Below are 14,197 nucleotides of genomic sequence, written 5' to 3' on the forward strand. Positions count from 1 at the left end.
CTTTCTCGATGTATATATTCTCTATGTACAATCATACAGTTACACAGGTGCACGTGCACGAGAGCAAAGCATGCGACATGAGAAACGAACACGCAGCCAAGCAGTAATGACCTACAGATCCCGACCAAAAGCATGCAAAATTCTCTCGCTTGTCCCGTTGACGAGACGGAGAGACGCTTTAATATATCGCTAGCGAGTGATGAAACCTCCAAACGTCACGCGCACGTAAATCGTAGCTCGGTCGTTCGATCCACCGTAGACACACCACTCGCTCTGCATAAACCACGTACTAGCCCCGTGTACTTGCCTTGTATCTAGCAGATTCCTCCCTCGTGCCGAGTAGACCGATTGCATAGGCGACATCGATGTGTGCACCTTACATCATTAAAGAAACCACCACCAATCGCCTCTATCGTTGGTGATCATACGACATCGTCGCGAATTCGACGAAAATTTGTGCAATAACAGAGCCTCTGTCTTCAGATCCCGACGAATGCGCGCAATGCGTGGGAATACTCGAGGAACTGGAAAACATCGACGACGACTGCGACCGTCATGGCATTACGTTCGTGAAGACGCAAGTAAATAAAACGGCATTTTCTCTTGTTGTCTGATTCTGTGTTTTCAAGTATATATCTCTTTCACTACTCGATTTATCTTTTTGTTACCTTTAATTTTTCGTTCACTATATCATAAGAACATCTTCTTTGTGCCAATAGATCAAAAGTTATAATCTCTTGAGACTTTATTAAAGCAAACAAAGAATAAGAGCCGATTGCCGATCTCAACGGCGAAAATCACAATTTAATAAAAAGCTTTTATTAAATTGTGATTTTTGCCGTCGAAATCGGCAGTCGACTCTTATTTGCCTTATTTTTTGTTTATCTTCTTTATACGTTTCTGCAGGACTACAAAGTAGCCGAGGACTATGGGGTGACCGATCTCCCAGTGCTAGTCTACTTCGAGAAACAAGTACCGAATGTGTTCGCAGGTCCGTAGTTTTTGAATTGTCATCGAGGAAGTCTAAAAGTAAACTTTCTTGATCACATCCTACCTCATTCACGATCATTTGTTCCCAGGTGATCTCTCTGTGGAAGAGGAGGTATTGCAGTGGCTGATAACCCAGAAAACAGAAGATCGGATCGAATTAATCACGAGAGTGATGCTGGAAACATCCGTTGAGGAGACTCAGTACTTAGCAGTTTACTTCAGTGAGTTAATTATTCCTTATAATAACGATATATCCTTTTATTTAATAATTTCAAATGTATGAAATCGACCGAAAAATTCTATTTTTAAATTAAATTTGAATGAAATTTTACTTTATTACATTTAAGTCTCCTGGTCGCAGAAGTTTGATTGGCGTCAAAAACAACAAAATGCACGCTCAAAATGTGTGCATGCCATTTTCGAATAAAAAGATATTTGTATAACAGAACACTTTGGATCGCTTAAGCATACTTGTAAAATGTACCTATTTTTTTCTCTTAGCAGTCAGTAAATAGTCGTAAAATTGACGTGATATGCAATCCTTTCCTTTGACTTTTTCTCATAATTTTGTCACATTAATTTGACGGCTATTTATTAACTGTCAAGAGAAAAGTATAGTTTTCGGAGCGTTTTACAAGTGTGCTCAAACGATCTTCATGAACACTCAAGCGTTCTTTTATTCAAATATCTTTTTATTTGAAAATGGCACGCAAAAATTTGCAGCGTGTCAACATTTCTCGTTATAACGAGAATTGTTGCTGAACTGTTGGATTATAATTCATGGACAGCAGTATGTTATCAGCATTATTGTCCTCATTGCATAAGCGACACCATCTATTGGAAACCGAAACATACTTCTTAATTTAAGGCTCCTGGCCCCTCGCATTGTCTATCTCTTTTTAATGATCGTCAGAAACGAAAAAATGCATGCTAAAAATTCTTACAAAATACGTTAAAATAAAAATATATTTGTCGTAAATTAACGTGACATACAATTCATCTTCTTAACCTATTTCTTCATCTATTTCTATTATTCATGTTAATTTACAAATTATTGATTGTTAGAGCGAAAGAGGAGTGCACGGAATATCTTACAAATTTGTTCAATCGATTGCAAGTGTTACTTTATGGATATATATTTTAATTTTAACGTATTTTGCAAGAATTGTATTTAGCATGCATTTTCTCGCTTCTGACGTCATTAAAAAGAGATAGACAATGCGAGAGGCCAGGAGACTTAATGTAAGCGTAACATCAATGCCATCATCGTAGATAAACAAAACTGTCATATATGCGACGAGATCTTGGAGGGGCTGGAGAAAATCGACGACGAATGCGATGTGTTCGGGATTCACATGGTGAAGATTCAAGATCCACAACTGGCGAAACGGTATTCCATCAAGACGTTCCCGGCGCTCGTTTATTTCCGCAACGGCAACCCTCTTCTCTTCGAAGGTTTGATTGTCTCCTATACTATGCCGTATTTTTCTCTGCATTTTAAAGAATAACAAGAATTCTGCAATGTTACGTACGTAGGGGATCTCCAAAACGAAGAGTCTGTCCTCGAATGGCTGATCGACGACGACAATCGCGAGCTCGCCGATGAAATAGAAGCCGTCAACGACAGGATGTTGGAGAGACTACTCGACGAGTCTCCTTTCCTAGCTGTTTTTTTCTGTATGTAACCAACCGGCGACCAATGAAATCTCGGTATCGAACCCTCTATATCAGGGGTTATGCCTTAGATTTCAAGATTTTATATCTACGTGAATTGCTTACGTGTTGTCTATACGGTCATGTATACAACCTTTTTTTATATTTAGACTGCGTAAACTATATAAAGAGGGGGATATATTGTAAATTATATTAAAATATACAAAATTAAAAGCAATTAAATTATGAGAGTTACCGTGCCTATTTTGGTTATTATAAATGTAATGTTTTAAAAAGATTACAATACATTTTAATGTAAAGTTTTAAAAAGATTACAATTACATAAAATTTTTATTTCGTTATGTAATTGGTAAATTTAATTCTCTATCAAATGCGATATGTAATACGATATATGTAAATAATAAGTAATCTATGGATATCAAAACATATGCCTTACTAAAAAATTAATTAAAGAAAAAATTTATATTTTTATTTAATTCTTTTAGAATCCTTATATATATTTTTTTTTTTCTTTTTTTTTTATTTATAAATTTATGAACGTTGTTTCTCTTAAATAAGTTACAGTTTCTCTGTAGAATATATTTTTTAGTTACATTCTTACCTTTAGAATTAAATCTATATCAATCTATCATACATAATGAAATTAAAATTTCATACAATTTATTATCTTTTTGAAACATTACCTTTATAATTATTATCCGAAACAGATACAACAACTGCCTTATAATTTAATTACTCTGTTTTGTATATTTTTATATAATTATAAATATTCTACACAATTCACATCGTCTTCACGGAGAAAAAATTATATTGCATGTATGAACATGATGTTTAGTCATAATGAACGAAACAACGCATTTTAGTTGAATAATATAGATTTTCTGGTTTTTCTGTTTCCTCCAACCAAAACGTGTTGGTTTGTTCATTACAACCAAATCTTTTTCTCCGTATACATAAAAAAAGACAGTGTATACATTAAATAAACTATATAGTATACACTATATAGACAATAAGTTAACTCACGTAAGCGTAATTTTGAAATCTGCGACACAATCCTGTCCTGTTTTTTGTTACATACAGACGATGAAGATTGCCCGGAATGTAGCGAGATCATGGAAGCATTGGAAAAGATCGACGGCGAGGCTGATCTCTTCGGTATCGACTTCGTTAAGATCTCTAGCCCAGAGGCAGCCGAGAAGTACAGCATCCTCAACGTACCATCCCTCGTGTACTTCCGGAAGAGAACGCCGCTCGTATACGATGGCGATCTCATGCAGGAGGATAAGATCCTGCAATGGCTTACCTCACAGGATGTGTTCGAGATCAAGAACGAGATCGAGGAAGTCAATAAAAAGATGCTAGACAAGCTATTGGACGAGAACGAATTCCTCGCGGTTTTCTTCTGTGAGTGAACATTCGCTTACTCGCGTTGCTATGAACACGACACTCAACTTACAACAATCATCTACGTCGTCTGTCGTTTTTCAGACGAACATAACGATCCAAACAGCGAGGAAGTGAATGCGAAATTGGAGGAGATCGACAGTGAGACCGATAATTTGGACATCACGTTCGTCAAAATGGCAGATCCCAGATACGCCAGAAAGTGGGGAGTCACCAAGCTGCCCGCTGTTGTCTACTTTCGCAAACGATTCCCGAGCATCTACAGAGGTAATGATTCGAACAGACGAGCCACTTTGTGGTACCACAGAGAAACGCCAGGCCTATGCGGACAGCTTACTTTTGTGACGTCCCAGAGAAACGCGCGCGCGCATTTCAGAGTGACATACATATAAAAGCCCAAATCTATCACAAAATACTAGAAAAATACGGAACACAAAGGCTTGTTTTACACACACGCGTATACACACACATACACACATATATACCACTCTAAAGCGCTTCTCTATTGTGCCACAAAGTTATGTTTCTCGCCATAAAGTGGTTCGTCTGTTCGAACTTTAAGAGACTCCGTAGAGTCCAGAAAACCAAAGAGTTAGACGTTTACGCGTAAATTATACTACTCTACATCTACGTAGACAACGTAAACTATGTACGAGATGTCATCTTTATAAACAATGTGTAATCTATAGATGTTATTTAAAGAACGTATAGTTTATTCAAAAATTAATTAAGAAAAGCTCATATTTTTATTTAATCTTTAGAATTCTGATGTGAATTTCTGAATATTGTTTTCTAAAGTCCACTGAACTCTTGACGTTCTTACCAGAGTTAAATCTGTCAATCTATTACATAAGAAAATGGAAATTTTACGCAATTTGTTATCTTTTTGAAGCAGTACACTTATTATTGATACCCAAAACAGGTATTGTAAATATCTTGTAACTTAACCCCTTCAATGCCAACCGAAAAATATGCTTTTGGGCCAAAAATAATCTTCATAAAAGTATTGAATTTATATAACATCTGTGTCAGAGAGGATTTTTTGGGTCACTGAATCCGATTCCGGGATCAAAATTTAAAAATTAAAAATGGCGTCCAAACATTTTAAAAATTATGCGATTTGCATGAAATCTGGTTTATCAGTGTTTTATCAGCTAACGTGAACAAGACGAATTTATATATATTTTTTAACTCACCACTATAATCATTGAAAAAATTGTTGAAAAAATATATACGCTGTAAAAAAAATATTTTTAAACAAGTTGAATTCATTTTCGAGAATTCTATCTGGCTAAATTAAATTTATCATTTTGATTAACAATTTGACACTCGATTTTGATTCTATGACCTGAAAAACCCTTGCAAACCAAATTTCTTGCAAATCGCATAATTTTTAAAATTTTTTGAAAGCCATTTTGAACTCGCCATTTTAAATTTTGAAATTCTGACCCGGAACTCGGATTCAACGACCCAAAAAATCTATGAATACCAAACTTTATTGAATTCGGTTAAGGATTAATAATTTTTTTCAAAGTGGCGCCTATATGACGTCAGTGACACTAAAGGAAGATTAATTACTATTTTCCGTATACTTTATAAATTTTCATATTAATATTTTCAATATTCTACGTAGTTTGCATTATCTACACTAGAAAAGACCATATATGTATATATCACATAAACAATGCTTAAACACGTAGACGTATTTTCAAAATTTACGGCACAACTTTGCAGGGAACATCGTAAGGGTTGTAATATTCGCTCTAATGTACATTCTCAGGTGATATGCACAGTGAACAGGATGTTCTCGAGTGGTTACGCAAGAACCGATACCGGCAGCCGGAGCTAAACATCTACATGTACATGCTGATCGCCATAACTATCCTCTTCCTCATGTACACCGGCTTCCTCCTGTCGTGCTTCCGCACGGAGCCGGCCGCAGCCGTCGCGCATCCCAAGCAGGCGTGAACGCATATCAGACACGGAGAAAAGTGACGAGAGAAAGTAAAAAGACAGGACTCGTGAATTCTCGCGCGTGTGCGTTGCTCGATACTTCATTGATACTCCGATTCCCGAACGATTAGCGGATCAGGTTCGTCTGGAACGAACGACTTGTACGGCGCGCTCTCTGCCATTGCGATAAGAATGACGTAACGATGACTACTACTACTGCTACTACTACTATTACTACTACTACTATTACTACTACTACTACTACTACTACTACTACTACTACTACTACTTCTACTAGAACGAAAAATAGGGAGCGAGCGAACAAGCAATCTGCCTGCTTGCCTGCCTGCCTGCAAAACGCGCCCGGACCGCTGTCAAACGCTAGGATGTACGCTGCGCGAAAGAGAGGAAGAGAATGCGCACAAACACTCGTCTTTCGATACCTCGAGGCTGGAAAGCTGAGACTGACACGCGCGTTTGCAGCACGAGAATTCTTCAGAATTTCGTCCTTCAAGTATCGTGAGAAACGAGATATGAGCCGAAAAAAGGGAAAAAAGACGCAGCTTTTTGGAAATCAATCACGATCGGTAACGCTATAACAGTTTTTGTCTTGCAGAACGCGAGCGTCGAATAATATTAACGATGACGTTTTGTTAGAAACTTTGGGTCTATTTATACTTTGGTACCGTCTTTTTAAACGACGTTAACGCTTAGCGTTAATATACAGGGTGTATCTCCCAGTTCTCGTGACTTTAATTTATATTGACAGGTTCTCTGAACAATTTAAAATTAAATTTTCTTTAGACGAAAACGTCAAGACATCAATAATTCCTGAGATACGAGTAATCGAAAAAGCGGGTCTTTTCGCAATCGAAACTTCGAACAACCAAATGCCCAATAAGCAAAATATTAGCAGTATGTCAGCAGATTAGCAGTAAATTCGATCAAAATTCCACCATAAAACTAGAGTTATTTGTGTAAATTCGTGTTCTAGCGACATAATTGTCTGCTGATACAATTTGACAATAGATTAGCAACAGAAACCTGCTACCAAATTACGCGCAGCAAGATCTGCTCAGTTTCTGCCATCAATCTGCCGTTAGACTGCCAAGGTTTGCTTGGTTCCTGCCGTCAATCTGCTGGCATAGCATATCGGCAAACTCTTTCAGATTTCTCTGGCAGTTTGGCAACACCGTCAAAGATAGTGTGATACAGATTCTGTGTGAAATTTGTAGCCTTTCTAATATCAAAAATTTATAGCAGACTGCTTAGAATCTGCCTATGCAGGTTTGACTTTCTAGGTGAATAACCAAATTATTTCCCTCAGTCAATTTCAAGTAAACTTTAACAAAATTTTACTTCGAGTCTTTATTAGAAAGAGATATCTTTAAATATTATATTTATAAGCAATGTCCAAAACAGATATTATTACAGTTTCATATTTTAATTACTTTTTATTGTGTGCTTTAATTTACAATATTCTATATAGTTTACATTGTCTACATTAAAAGAATTTATATATCACGTAGACAAGAAATATTACGTAGACAAAAAAATATGTAAACAATCCGGTATATAGACGTAATCTTGAAATTATATTAAAAATTTAAATTTACCATGAATATATATATAATAAACTCCCTCGTTTTTTGCCAAGGAAAATTTAAAGCTCTTGGTCCCTTATTGTAGTCATTTTATCAGAAGCAAAAAATACATGTTAAAAATTCTTGCAAAATGCATTAAAATAAAATGATATGTTTACAAAATAATATTTACAATCGATCGAGCAGATCCCTAAAATAGCTCGAACACTTTCCTTTTACTCTAATAATCAATAAATAAATGTGACAAAATCATGAGAGAAGATAGGTTAAAAAGGAATGTTGCATATCGCATTGATTTTGCAATTATTTATTGATTATTCGAACAAAAGGAAAGCATTCGGGCAATTTTACAAGTCTGCTTAGTTAATTACAAATTGACCTCGCTTCTATATAATATCTATTTGACGGATACATTTTTTTATTTGAATGTATTTTTTCCAAGAATTTTTACCTTAATTCTAAGTTGCTTAAAAAACCTGTCAATATAAATTCATGTCGCGAAAACTAGGACAGCCTATATATTACGTCGATATCGACAAATATTTTCCCGCCGCGATCTACCTAATTTTCCTCCAATAATCATTGATCATATATTCTCTATAGATTTCTATCGATTGCTGTTGTCTCGTTAGTAGAATTATTATCACGTATATTATCACATTTCATTTATATAATCATTATTATTACTACACACATATACAGACACACAACACGCACACATATAACACACAGAGATACACTGTCTATCTGATACCCTTATAGAAATATCATACTAAGAATCATTGATAATTACTTATTATCCAGTATTTTTAATACTGAAAATAAGTAATTATCAATGATTCTTAGTATGATATTTCTATAAGGGTAGTTATCGCTATTGTTATTACTACTTTTATTACTACAATTATTACTGTTATATGATTATGATTATTATTAGTATTTTACACACATACACACACACACACACTACTATTTTATTATTATCGTTATTGTTATTATTATTGCTATTATTAATGTCGTTAGCGTGGCTCACTAGTAGTCTGACAGCGGTCTACAATCGTGTATACTCTGTTAGTTTATGCACGATAGCTGCTAGAAGCGCGAGTTCGTAAATGATGAGTTATCGTTGATTTCTGACGATACCGGAAGTATAGTTTGCGACGAGTTCCAAAACGACGATACATGAGAAAAGAACTCGTCTACTCATCTTACGAGAGGACTGACGGTGTCATTGTTACCATAATGAATAAAGAACGCACACCCTTGGACCAACCCGAAACCGTTAAAATGCCATCTTCATCTGCCAAGTGTAAATAGGATTATAAACAGACGCGAATAACGTTGTATTATTATGAAAAAAACAGCGGTTTTTCTCTCTCTTGTATTTATGTTTTCTGTTCGCAGAATTATACATAGATAACATGTAACGTTACACGTATATGTATTATAATTGTTTTTTTGAATACTTTTCTGATTCTGCGATGGGGATTCGTATAGAAGTACTTCACGCGTGCATGAGCTATACCTTTGAAAGTACACACAAGTCCGACTTCCGAAATATATTTGGAATTCTCACGTCGTACGTCAACTTTGTAATCACTTACCTTAATGATTAATGACCTGCAATGATGTTATTTCGTAGAATGCAAGTGTCCTCGATTCTTGACGGTATGCGAATGAGATACGCATACGAAAATATATAGTTCACGTTACGTATACTGTAGATTTTCGCATGCGTATCTCATTCGCACACCGTCAAGAATCGGGTCCCTGTCGTGTGTAGATAGGTGAATGAAATTCGCTTCACGAAATATTCATTGCATTTCGACACTTTGGTTATGTTCTGCTGTGACGAACGCGCAGTATTCCCGAAATTAGACTCGGTATTTTATGAAATTTTACGATAATTCCAATTTCACGAAATTTTAAGAAAATTCTATCAGGTGTATAAATTAATTCTTGGCCCTTACATTAAATCGATCATATAATCGATTATACCTATTTAAATTGAAATTTTTTCCCGCCAAATAGTCGTTTTAAAGCGCCATCTCTAAGCTTTAAAATGAGCTATAATAGTTCATGGTACTAACACTAGTGAAAGCAATGTCGTTTGAAAAGCAGCACCTAAGGCATTGCCTCCTTTTCGCATTCCAACTTAAAAAAAATACTACAGAAGAAATTATTTGTTCAACCTTGGTCGAGAATGCTGTATCCTATAGCATGTGTAAAAAGCAGTTCCAGAAGTTCCGGAATGGAAATTTTGATTTCCAGGATGAAGAACGTCCTGGACAACCAAAAACAATTGAAGCCGAGGAATTGGAGGAATTACTCAACGAAAATCTTGGTCAAATGCAAAAGGAGCTTGTTGAAGAACTGGCAGCCACTCAATCGGCTATTTCTATACGTTTAAAGAAACTCAGAAAAATATAGAAAGAAGGTTGTTGGGTTCCTTACTTCTGAAAACAAAATTCGATGCTATGACACGACAATGTCTTTCCTGTCACGATTTAAACAAAATGACTTTTTGCATAAAATTGTGACTGGAAATGAAAAATGGATATTGTATGACAATTCTAAGAGACGAAAGTCATGAGTTCATCCGGGTCAATCATCAACAAGTATTGCGAAACCGAACATTTACTCGAAAAAAATGTTGTGTATTTAGCGGGATTTCAAAGGTGTTATTTATTACGAGATTCTCAAACCCGGTGAAACTGTTACTTCTAAACGTTACCAAAAATAAATGATAAAATTAAGTGATGTGATTGAAGAAAAAAAATCTTTTACCAATAGTGGAAATAGGCAAGTGATTTTACTGTACGACAACGCGCGGCCACACACGACAAAAGCGATCATGGAAGTTATCTCCAACTTGGGTTGGGAAATTTTCTCTCATGCGGCGTATTCTCTAGACCTCGTCCCTTCAGACTTCCACCTTTTCCGGTCGCTACAGCAACACCTAGTCGATTTGCATTTTTGATTTACCGAGGAAGTCAAAAAAAGCATCGAAGACTTTATTCGGTCAAAACTACTATCTTTTTTTCGAAACAGTATTCAAAAGTTGCCTGAGAGATGACGAAAAGTAATTGCTACACAGTCGGATTTTATGACTAATATATTCCAAATAAATACACGAAAATTACCAGAGACTAATTATGAGAAAATAATCGCTTTCTCAACAAATGCGCGCGTTTTTATATGTCGCTAAGAGTCGTTTTCTGATTGGCTGATGGAATTATGGAGATGGAAGAAATTCATTCCATCGGTATGATGTCACCGCGTCGATATCGCCGCGTCGGTCCTGAGTGGTGTTTGGATTCAGTTTTCATGCTCCTGTTTATGTTAGCAGCGGGACGCCTTGAGCGATTACGGTTTCTCTTGTTTACAGTTGATCCATCGATTTTAAGACTCTCTAACGACACGTAGTATTCAGCGTTATAATTTTAATTATAATATTTAACGTGCGCGAATATACATATGCGCACGTACTTATGTCTAGTAACATAGGGATAAAATATCTAATGATGTCTGAAATCAGACAAGTCGGCCTCCGATCTATATTAATATATTATTAATGTTTCAAAATAAGTCCGGACGGGGTGGGACCCGATTGATCACGATACGATTGGACACAGATTGTAATAATTGGTTCGACCTAGTAATTCATTAGATAATTCTTTTCATTGGTTGGTTGTGTCCAATCGTACCGTGGTCAATCGGGACGCTCCCGTCCGGACGTTATGACTCCTGCACACAGGACGCGGTAATGCTTGCTGCGCGGCGGAAGTTCGCGCGACAGCCAATCAATATGCTGCTTTCCGTAATAACCTCCTAGCTCTTACGGGAAAACAACATATTGATTGGCTGTTGCGCGGACTTCCGCCGCGCGGCAAGCATTACCGCGTCCTGTGTGCAGGAGCCATTACAGTATACATTCTCCCCACTCTCGACTATGCTATAAATCAAACAAGGATAAGAGAGGAAACAAGGAATCTCTCTCTCATCTCGCACGCCTCAAGAGGCAGCGCGCGTTCTAGATAGTATATATTTCAGTGGCAAAAACTCCCTAATGACTCTTATCAATGAAGTATTACTTGATATATCTACAGATAGAAATTGATTTTTAAATTATTATTGAATAAAGTATATAGTGGGAAATTGATGTTGACAATTCTGATATTTATTTTATCGATTAGGTTAATCGAAGATTGATAAAAGATTTTAACAATGCTCGTAACGCATCATAATTTTCGAATATTATTGGTTGATCTGATACTATAATTAATTTAACTGGCACATAATTAAGTGAATTTGCAACATGGGCTCAACGACAGAAACTGCAAACAACGATATGCATTATGACACAACTAGTTTTTATATTGGTCTGGGATTGGCAATTAGTTCCAGTGGCTTTATAGGTTAGTAAATATTCATTGTCTCATTAATGGTAAATATACATTGGCATTGAGAACTTTAAGCAATTAATATATTCCTCGATCACTAAAATTATAATAATACTACTTTGATAGACAAAGCAGATAAATTAAAGTGAAATAATAACAGTCATACAATGTTCAATAATCTCCTGATTGTTCCAATTTAGGTGCCAGTTTTATCATCAAGAAGAAAGCTCTGATTCACCTTCAGAGATATGGAGTACGTGCATCATCCGGTGGTTTTGGCTATTTAAAAGATTGGATGTGGTGGGCTGGTCTGCTGTGTAGTATGTATAAATCATGGAAAACTTGAGTTTCCTCCAATACTGCTCTTTGCTTTGTAAATAATTTTGCAAAGTACTATTTCTAAAATGAATATATTACAGTGGGCATAGGAGAGGCAGTGAACTTTATCGCGTATGCATTTGCACCAGCATCCCTTGTAACACCATTGGGTGCATTGAGTGTTTTAGTATCGACAGTATTAACATCTAAATATCTTAATGAAAGATTGAACCTACTAGGAAAGGTAAGAGATCTTTGGGAGCAAACAATAAGATCATGATGTAATTTACAATACTAATTTCATAATCTTCATAATAGTAATTTTTTAATTTGCCTTTCAGATAGGTTGTCTACTATGTATCTTAGGTTCTACCATAATAGTATTGCATTCCCCCAAAGAGGAAGAAGTCAGCAACTTCAGTGAATTGGTGGTCAAAACAAAGGAACCAGCATACATATTGTATGTCTTCATTGTGATAATATCCACTCTGTTAATTATATTTTATTTTGGGCCTGCATATGGTAAACAAAATATTTTGGTATACATTTGCGTATGCTCATCAGTTGGCTCACTGACCGTTATGAGCTGTAAAGGTTTGGGTTTAGCATTCAAGGAGACCATACTTGGTAAAGAGAACGCATTTGCCAACTGGCTGACATGGATTTTCTTATTTAGTGTTATTCTTTGTATTATGGTGCAAATGAATTATCTAAACAAATCACTCGACCTGTTCGACACGTCGATTGTGACGCCAATCTATTACGTCTTCTTCACGACTCTTGTGATAATAGCCTCCGCGATTTTATTTCGGGAGTGGGAGAAAATGGGTGCGGAAGATATTCTCGGTGCTTCTTGCGGATTTATCATAGTCATAGTTGCGATATTCTTGTTGAACGCCTTCAAAGAAACGGACGTGCATTATGGCGACATTAAGGCTATGTTCCGGCCCAAAAGAGAAATATTGTTAAATTACAATTCAAGATGGAACTCTAGAAACGAAGAAACGATGACGACTAAAATGGAGTCTCAAAACTTGCTCAGTAATACGTACAGCAATTCAAATTTCACTAGAACCATCTAAGAGTGACCTTCATAGAGAGAAATATGTGCCTAATGTGAAATATTCCCAAATTTTGTGTAATATCTTAAAATTAAGATTGTATAGTATAATTTATTTCTCCCATTATCTTTATAACTTTATTACATATGCCTCGTATACTTAGTTGCAAAATAGTTTATTTTCTTACAGCAATACAATAGTTTACTTACACAGTGATGATTGAGATCTTACCAACCTGTCAAAATTGAGTCATTATCAACGGGCTTGCGCAATATAATTTATTATATCAAATATATATATATATAATATAATTTATTTTAAAGCGTATTGTATATTTACATCTGTAAGAACAACATATAAGCCCTAAAGTTACGAGGAATATTGTCGAAGCCTCGGTAGCTGAATAGGTAAAGACGATCCGCCCAGATAGTGGGGAGAAGGTTCGACTCCTGAAGTAGTATTTTTCGCAACTTAATAATGGAATCAATGCGCAGTGGAGAATATTAAAATAAGGGTTTTTAATAATTATAGAAAAATATTAGGAGATTTAGGGTCGGTTGTTAGTGGAAAATTGATTCATCGCGTATGTTATAAAGAAAATCATTTCGATGTGTGCGTTTGACACGACAAATATTATTATCCTCCCCATCATAGATATTTGCAAAAACATCCAGCATCGGCTCTTAATGGCCTTGTCAAAATTTAGGTGTTACCTATAGAGAGCCTGAAAATATTTATTTCGATAATAATTATATATATATATATATATATATATATATATATATATATA

At 35.7% G+C, this 14,197-nt stretch overlaps 2 protein-coding genes and 1 long non-coding RNA gene across 8 annotated transcripts in view; 2 read left to right on the plus strand and 1 right to left on the minus strand.

Moving 5' to 3' along the window:
* The window catches only part of LOC116848848, a 72,018-nt gene extending 62,811 nt beyond the window's left edge, over positions 1-9,207 (plus strand). For all 5 annotated transcript variants that reach the window (XM_032825380.1, XM_032825382.1, XM_032825384.1 and 2 more), the window contains 8 exons: positions 484-581; positions 907-991; positions 1,080-1,211; positions 2,263-2,445; positions 2,527-2,667; positions 3,745-4,068; positions 4,153-4,335; positions 5,849-9,207. In XM_032825380.1, coding sequence (XP_032681271.1) covers positions 484-581; positions 907-991; positions 1,080-1,211; positions 2,263-2,445; positions 2,527-2,667; positions 3,745-4,068; positions 4,153-4,335; positions 5,849-6,036 — 1,334 coding nt within the window. In that variant the 3' untranslated portion in view covers positions 6,037-9,207. The remainder of the gene's footprint in view (positions 1-483; positions 582-906; positions 992-1,079; positions 1,212-2,262; positions 2,446-2,526; positions 2,668-3,744; positions 4,069-4,152; positions 4,336-5,848) is intronic.
* Positions 9,208-11,622: 2,415 nt separating this feature from the next.
* LOC116848881 (magnesium transporter NIPA2) lies at positions 11,623-13,732 on the plus strand. The gene is made up of 4 exons (XM_032825442.1): positions 11,623-12,043; positions 12,229-12,348; positions 12,448-12,590; positions 12,688-13,732. Exons 1-4 carry the CDS (start codon positions 11,944-11,946, stop codon positions 13,426-13,428), a joined length of 1,104 nt encoding a protein of 367 aa, XP_032681333.1. The 5' UTR covers positions 11,623-11,943; the 3' UTR covers positions 13,429-13,732.
* A 161-nt stretch (positions 13,733-13,893) lies between these two features.
* The window catches only part of LOC116848883, a 3,079-nt gene continuing 2,775 nt past the window's right edge, over positions 13,894-14,197 (minus strand). For both annotated transcript variants that reach the window (XR_004379027.1, XR_004379026.1), the window contains exon 4: positions 13,894-14,131. This is a non-coding gene — a long non-coding RNA (uncharacterized LOC116848883). The remainder of the gene's footprint in view (positions 14,132-14,197) is intronic.

Source organism: Odontomachus brunneus, unplaced genomic scaffold, assembly GCF_010583005.1.
Source record: "Odontomachus brunneus isolate Ranch 3 - 2012 unplaced genomic scaffold, Obru_v1 Obru_scaffold_101, whole genome shotgun sequence".
NCBI classification, from domain to species: Eukaryota; Metazoa; Arthropoda; class Insecta; order Hymenoptera; family Formicidae; genus Odontomachus; species Odontomachus brunneus.

Coding starts and splice junctions, on each gene's coding strand:
- LOC116848881 (XM_032825442.1), top strand. CDS start 11,944: ATGGGCTCAACGACAGAAACTGCAAACAACGATATGCATTATGACACA. Junction 12,044..12,228: donor TAGTTCCAGTGGCTTTATAG/GTTAGTAAATAT, acceptor GTTCCAATTTAG/GTGCCAGTTTTATCATCAAG. Junction 12,349..12,447: donor GTGGGCTGGTCTGCTGTGTA/GTATGTATAAAT, acceptor AATATATTACAG/TGGGCATAGGAGAGGCAGTG.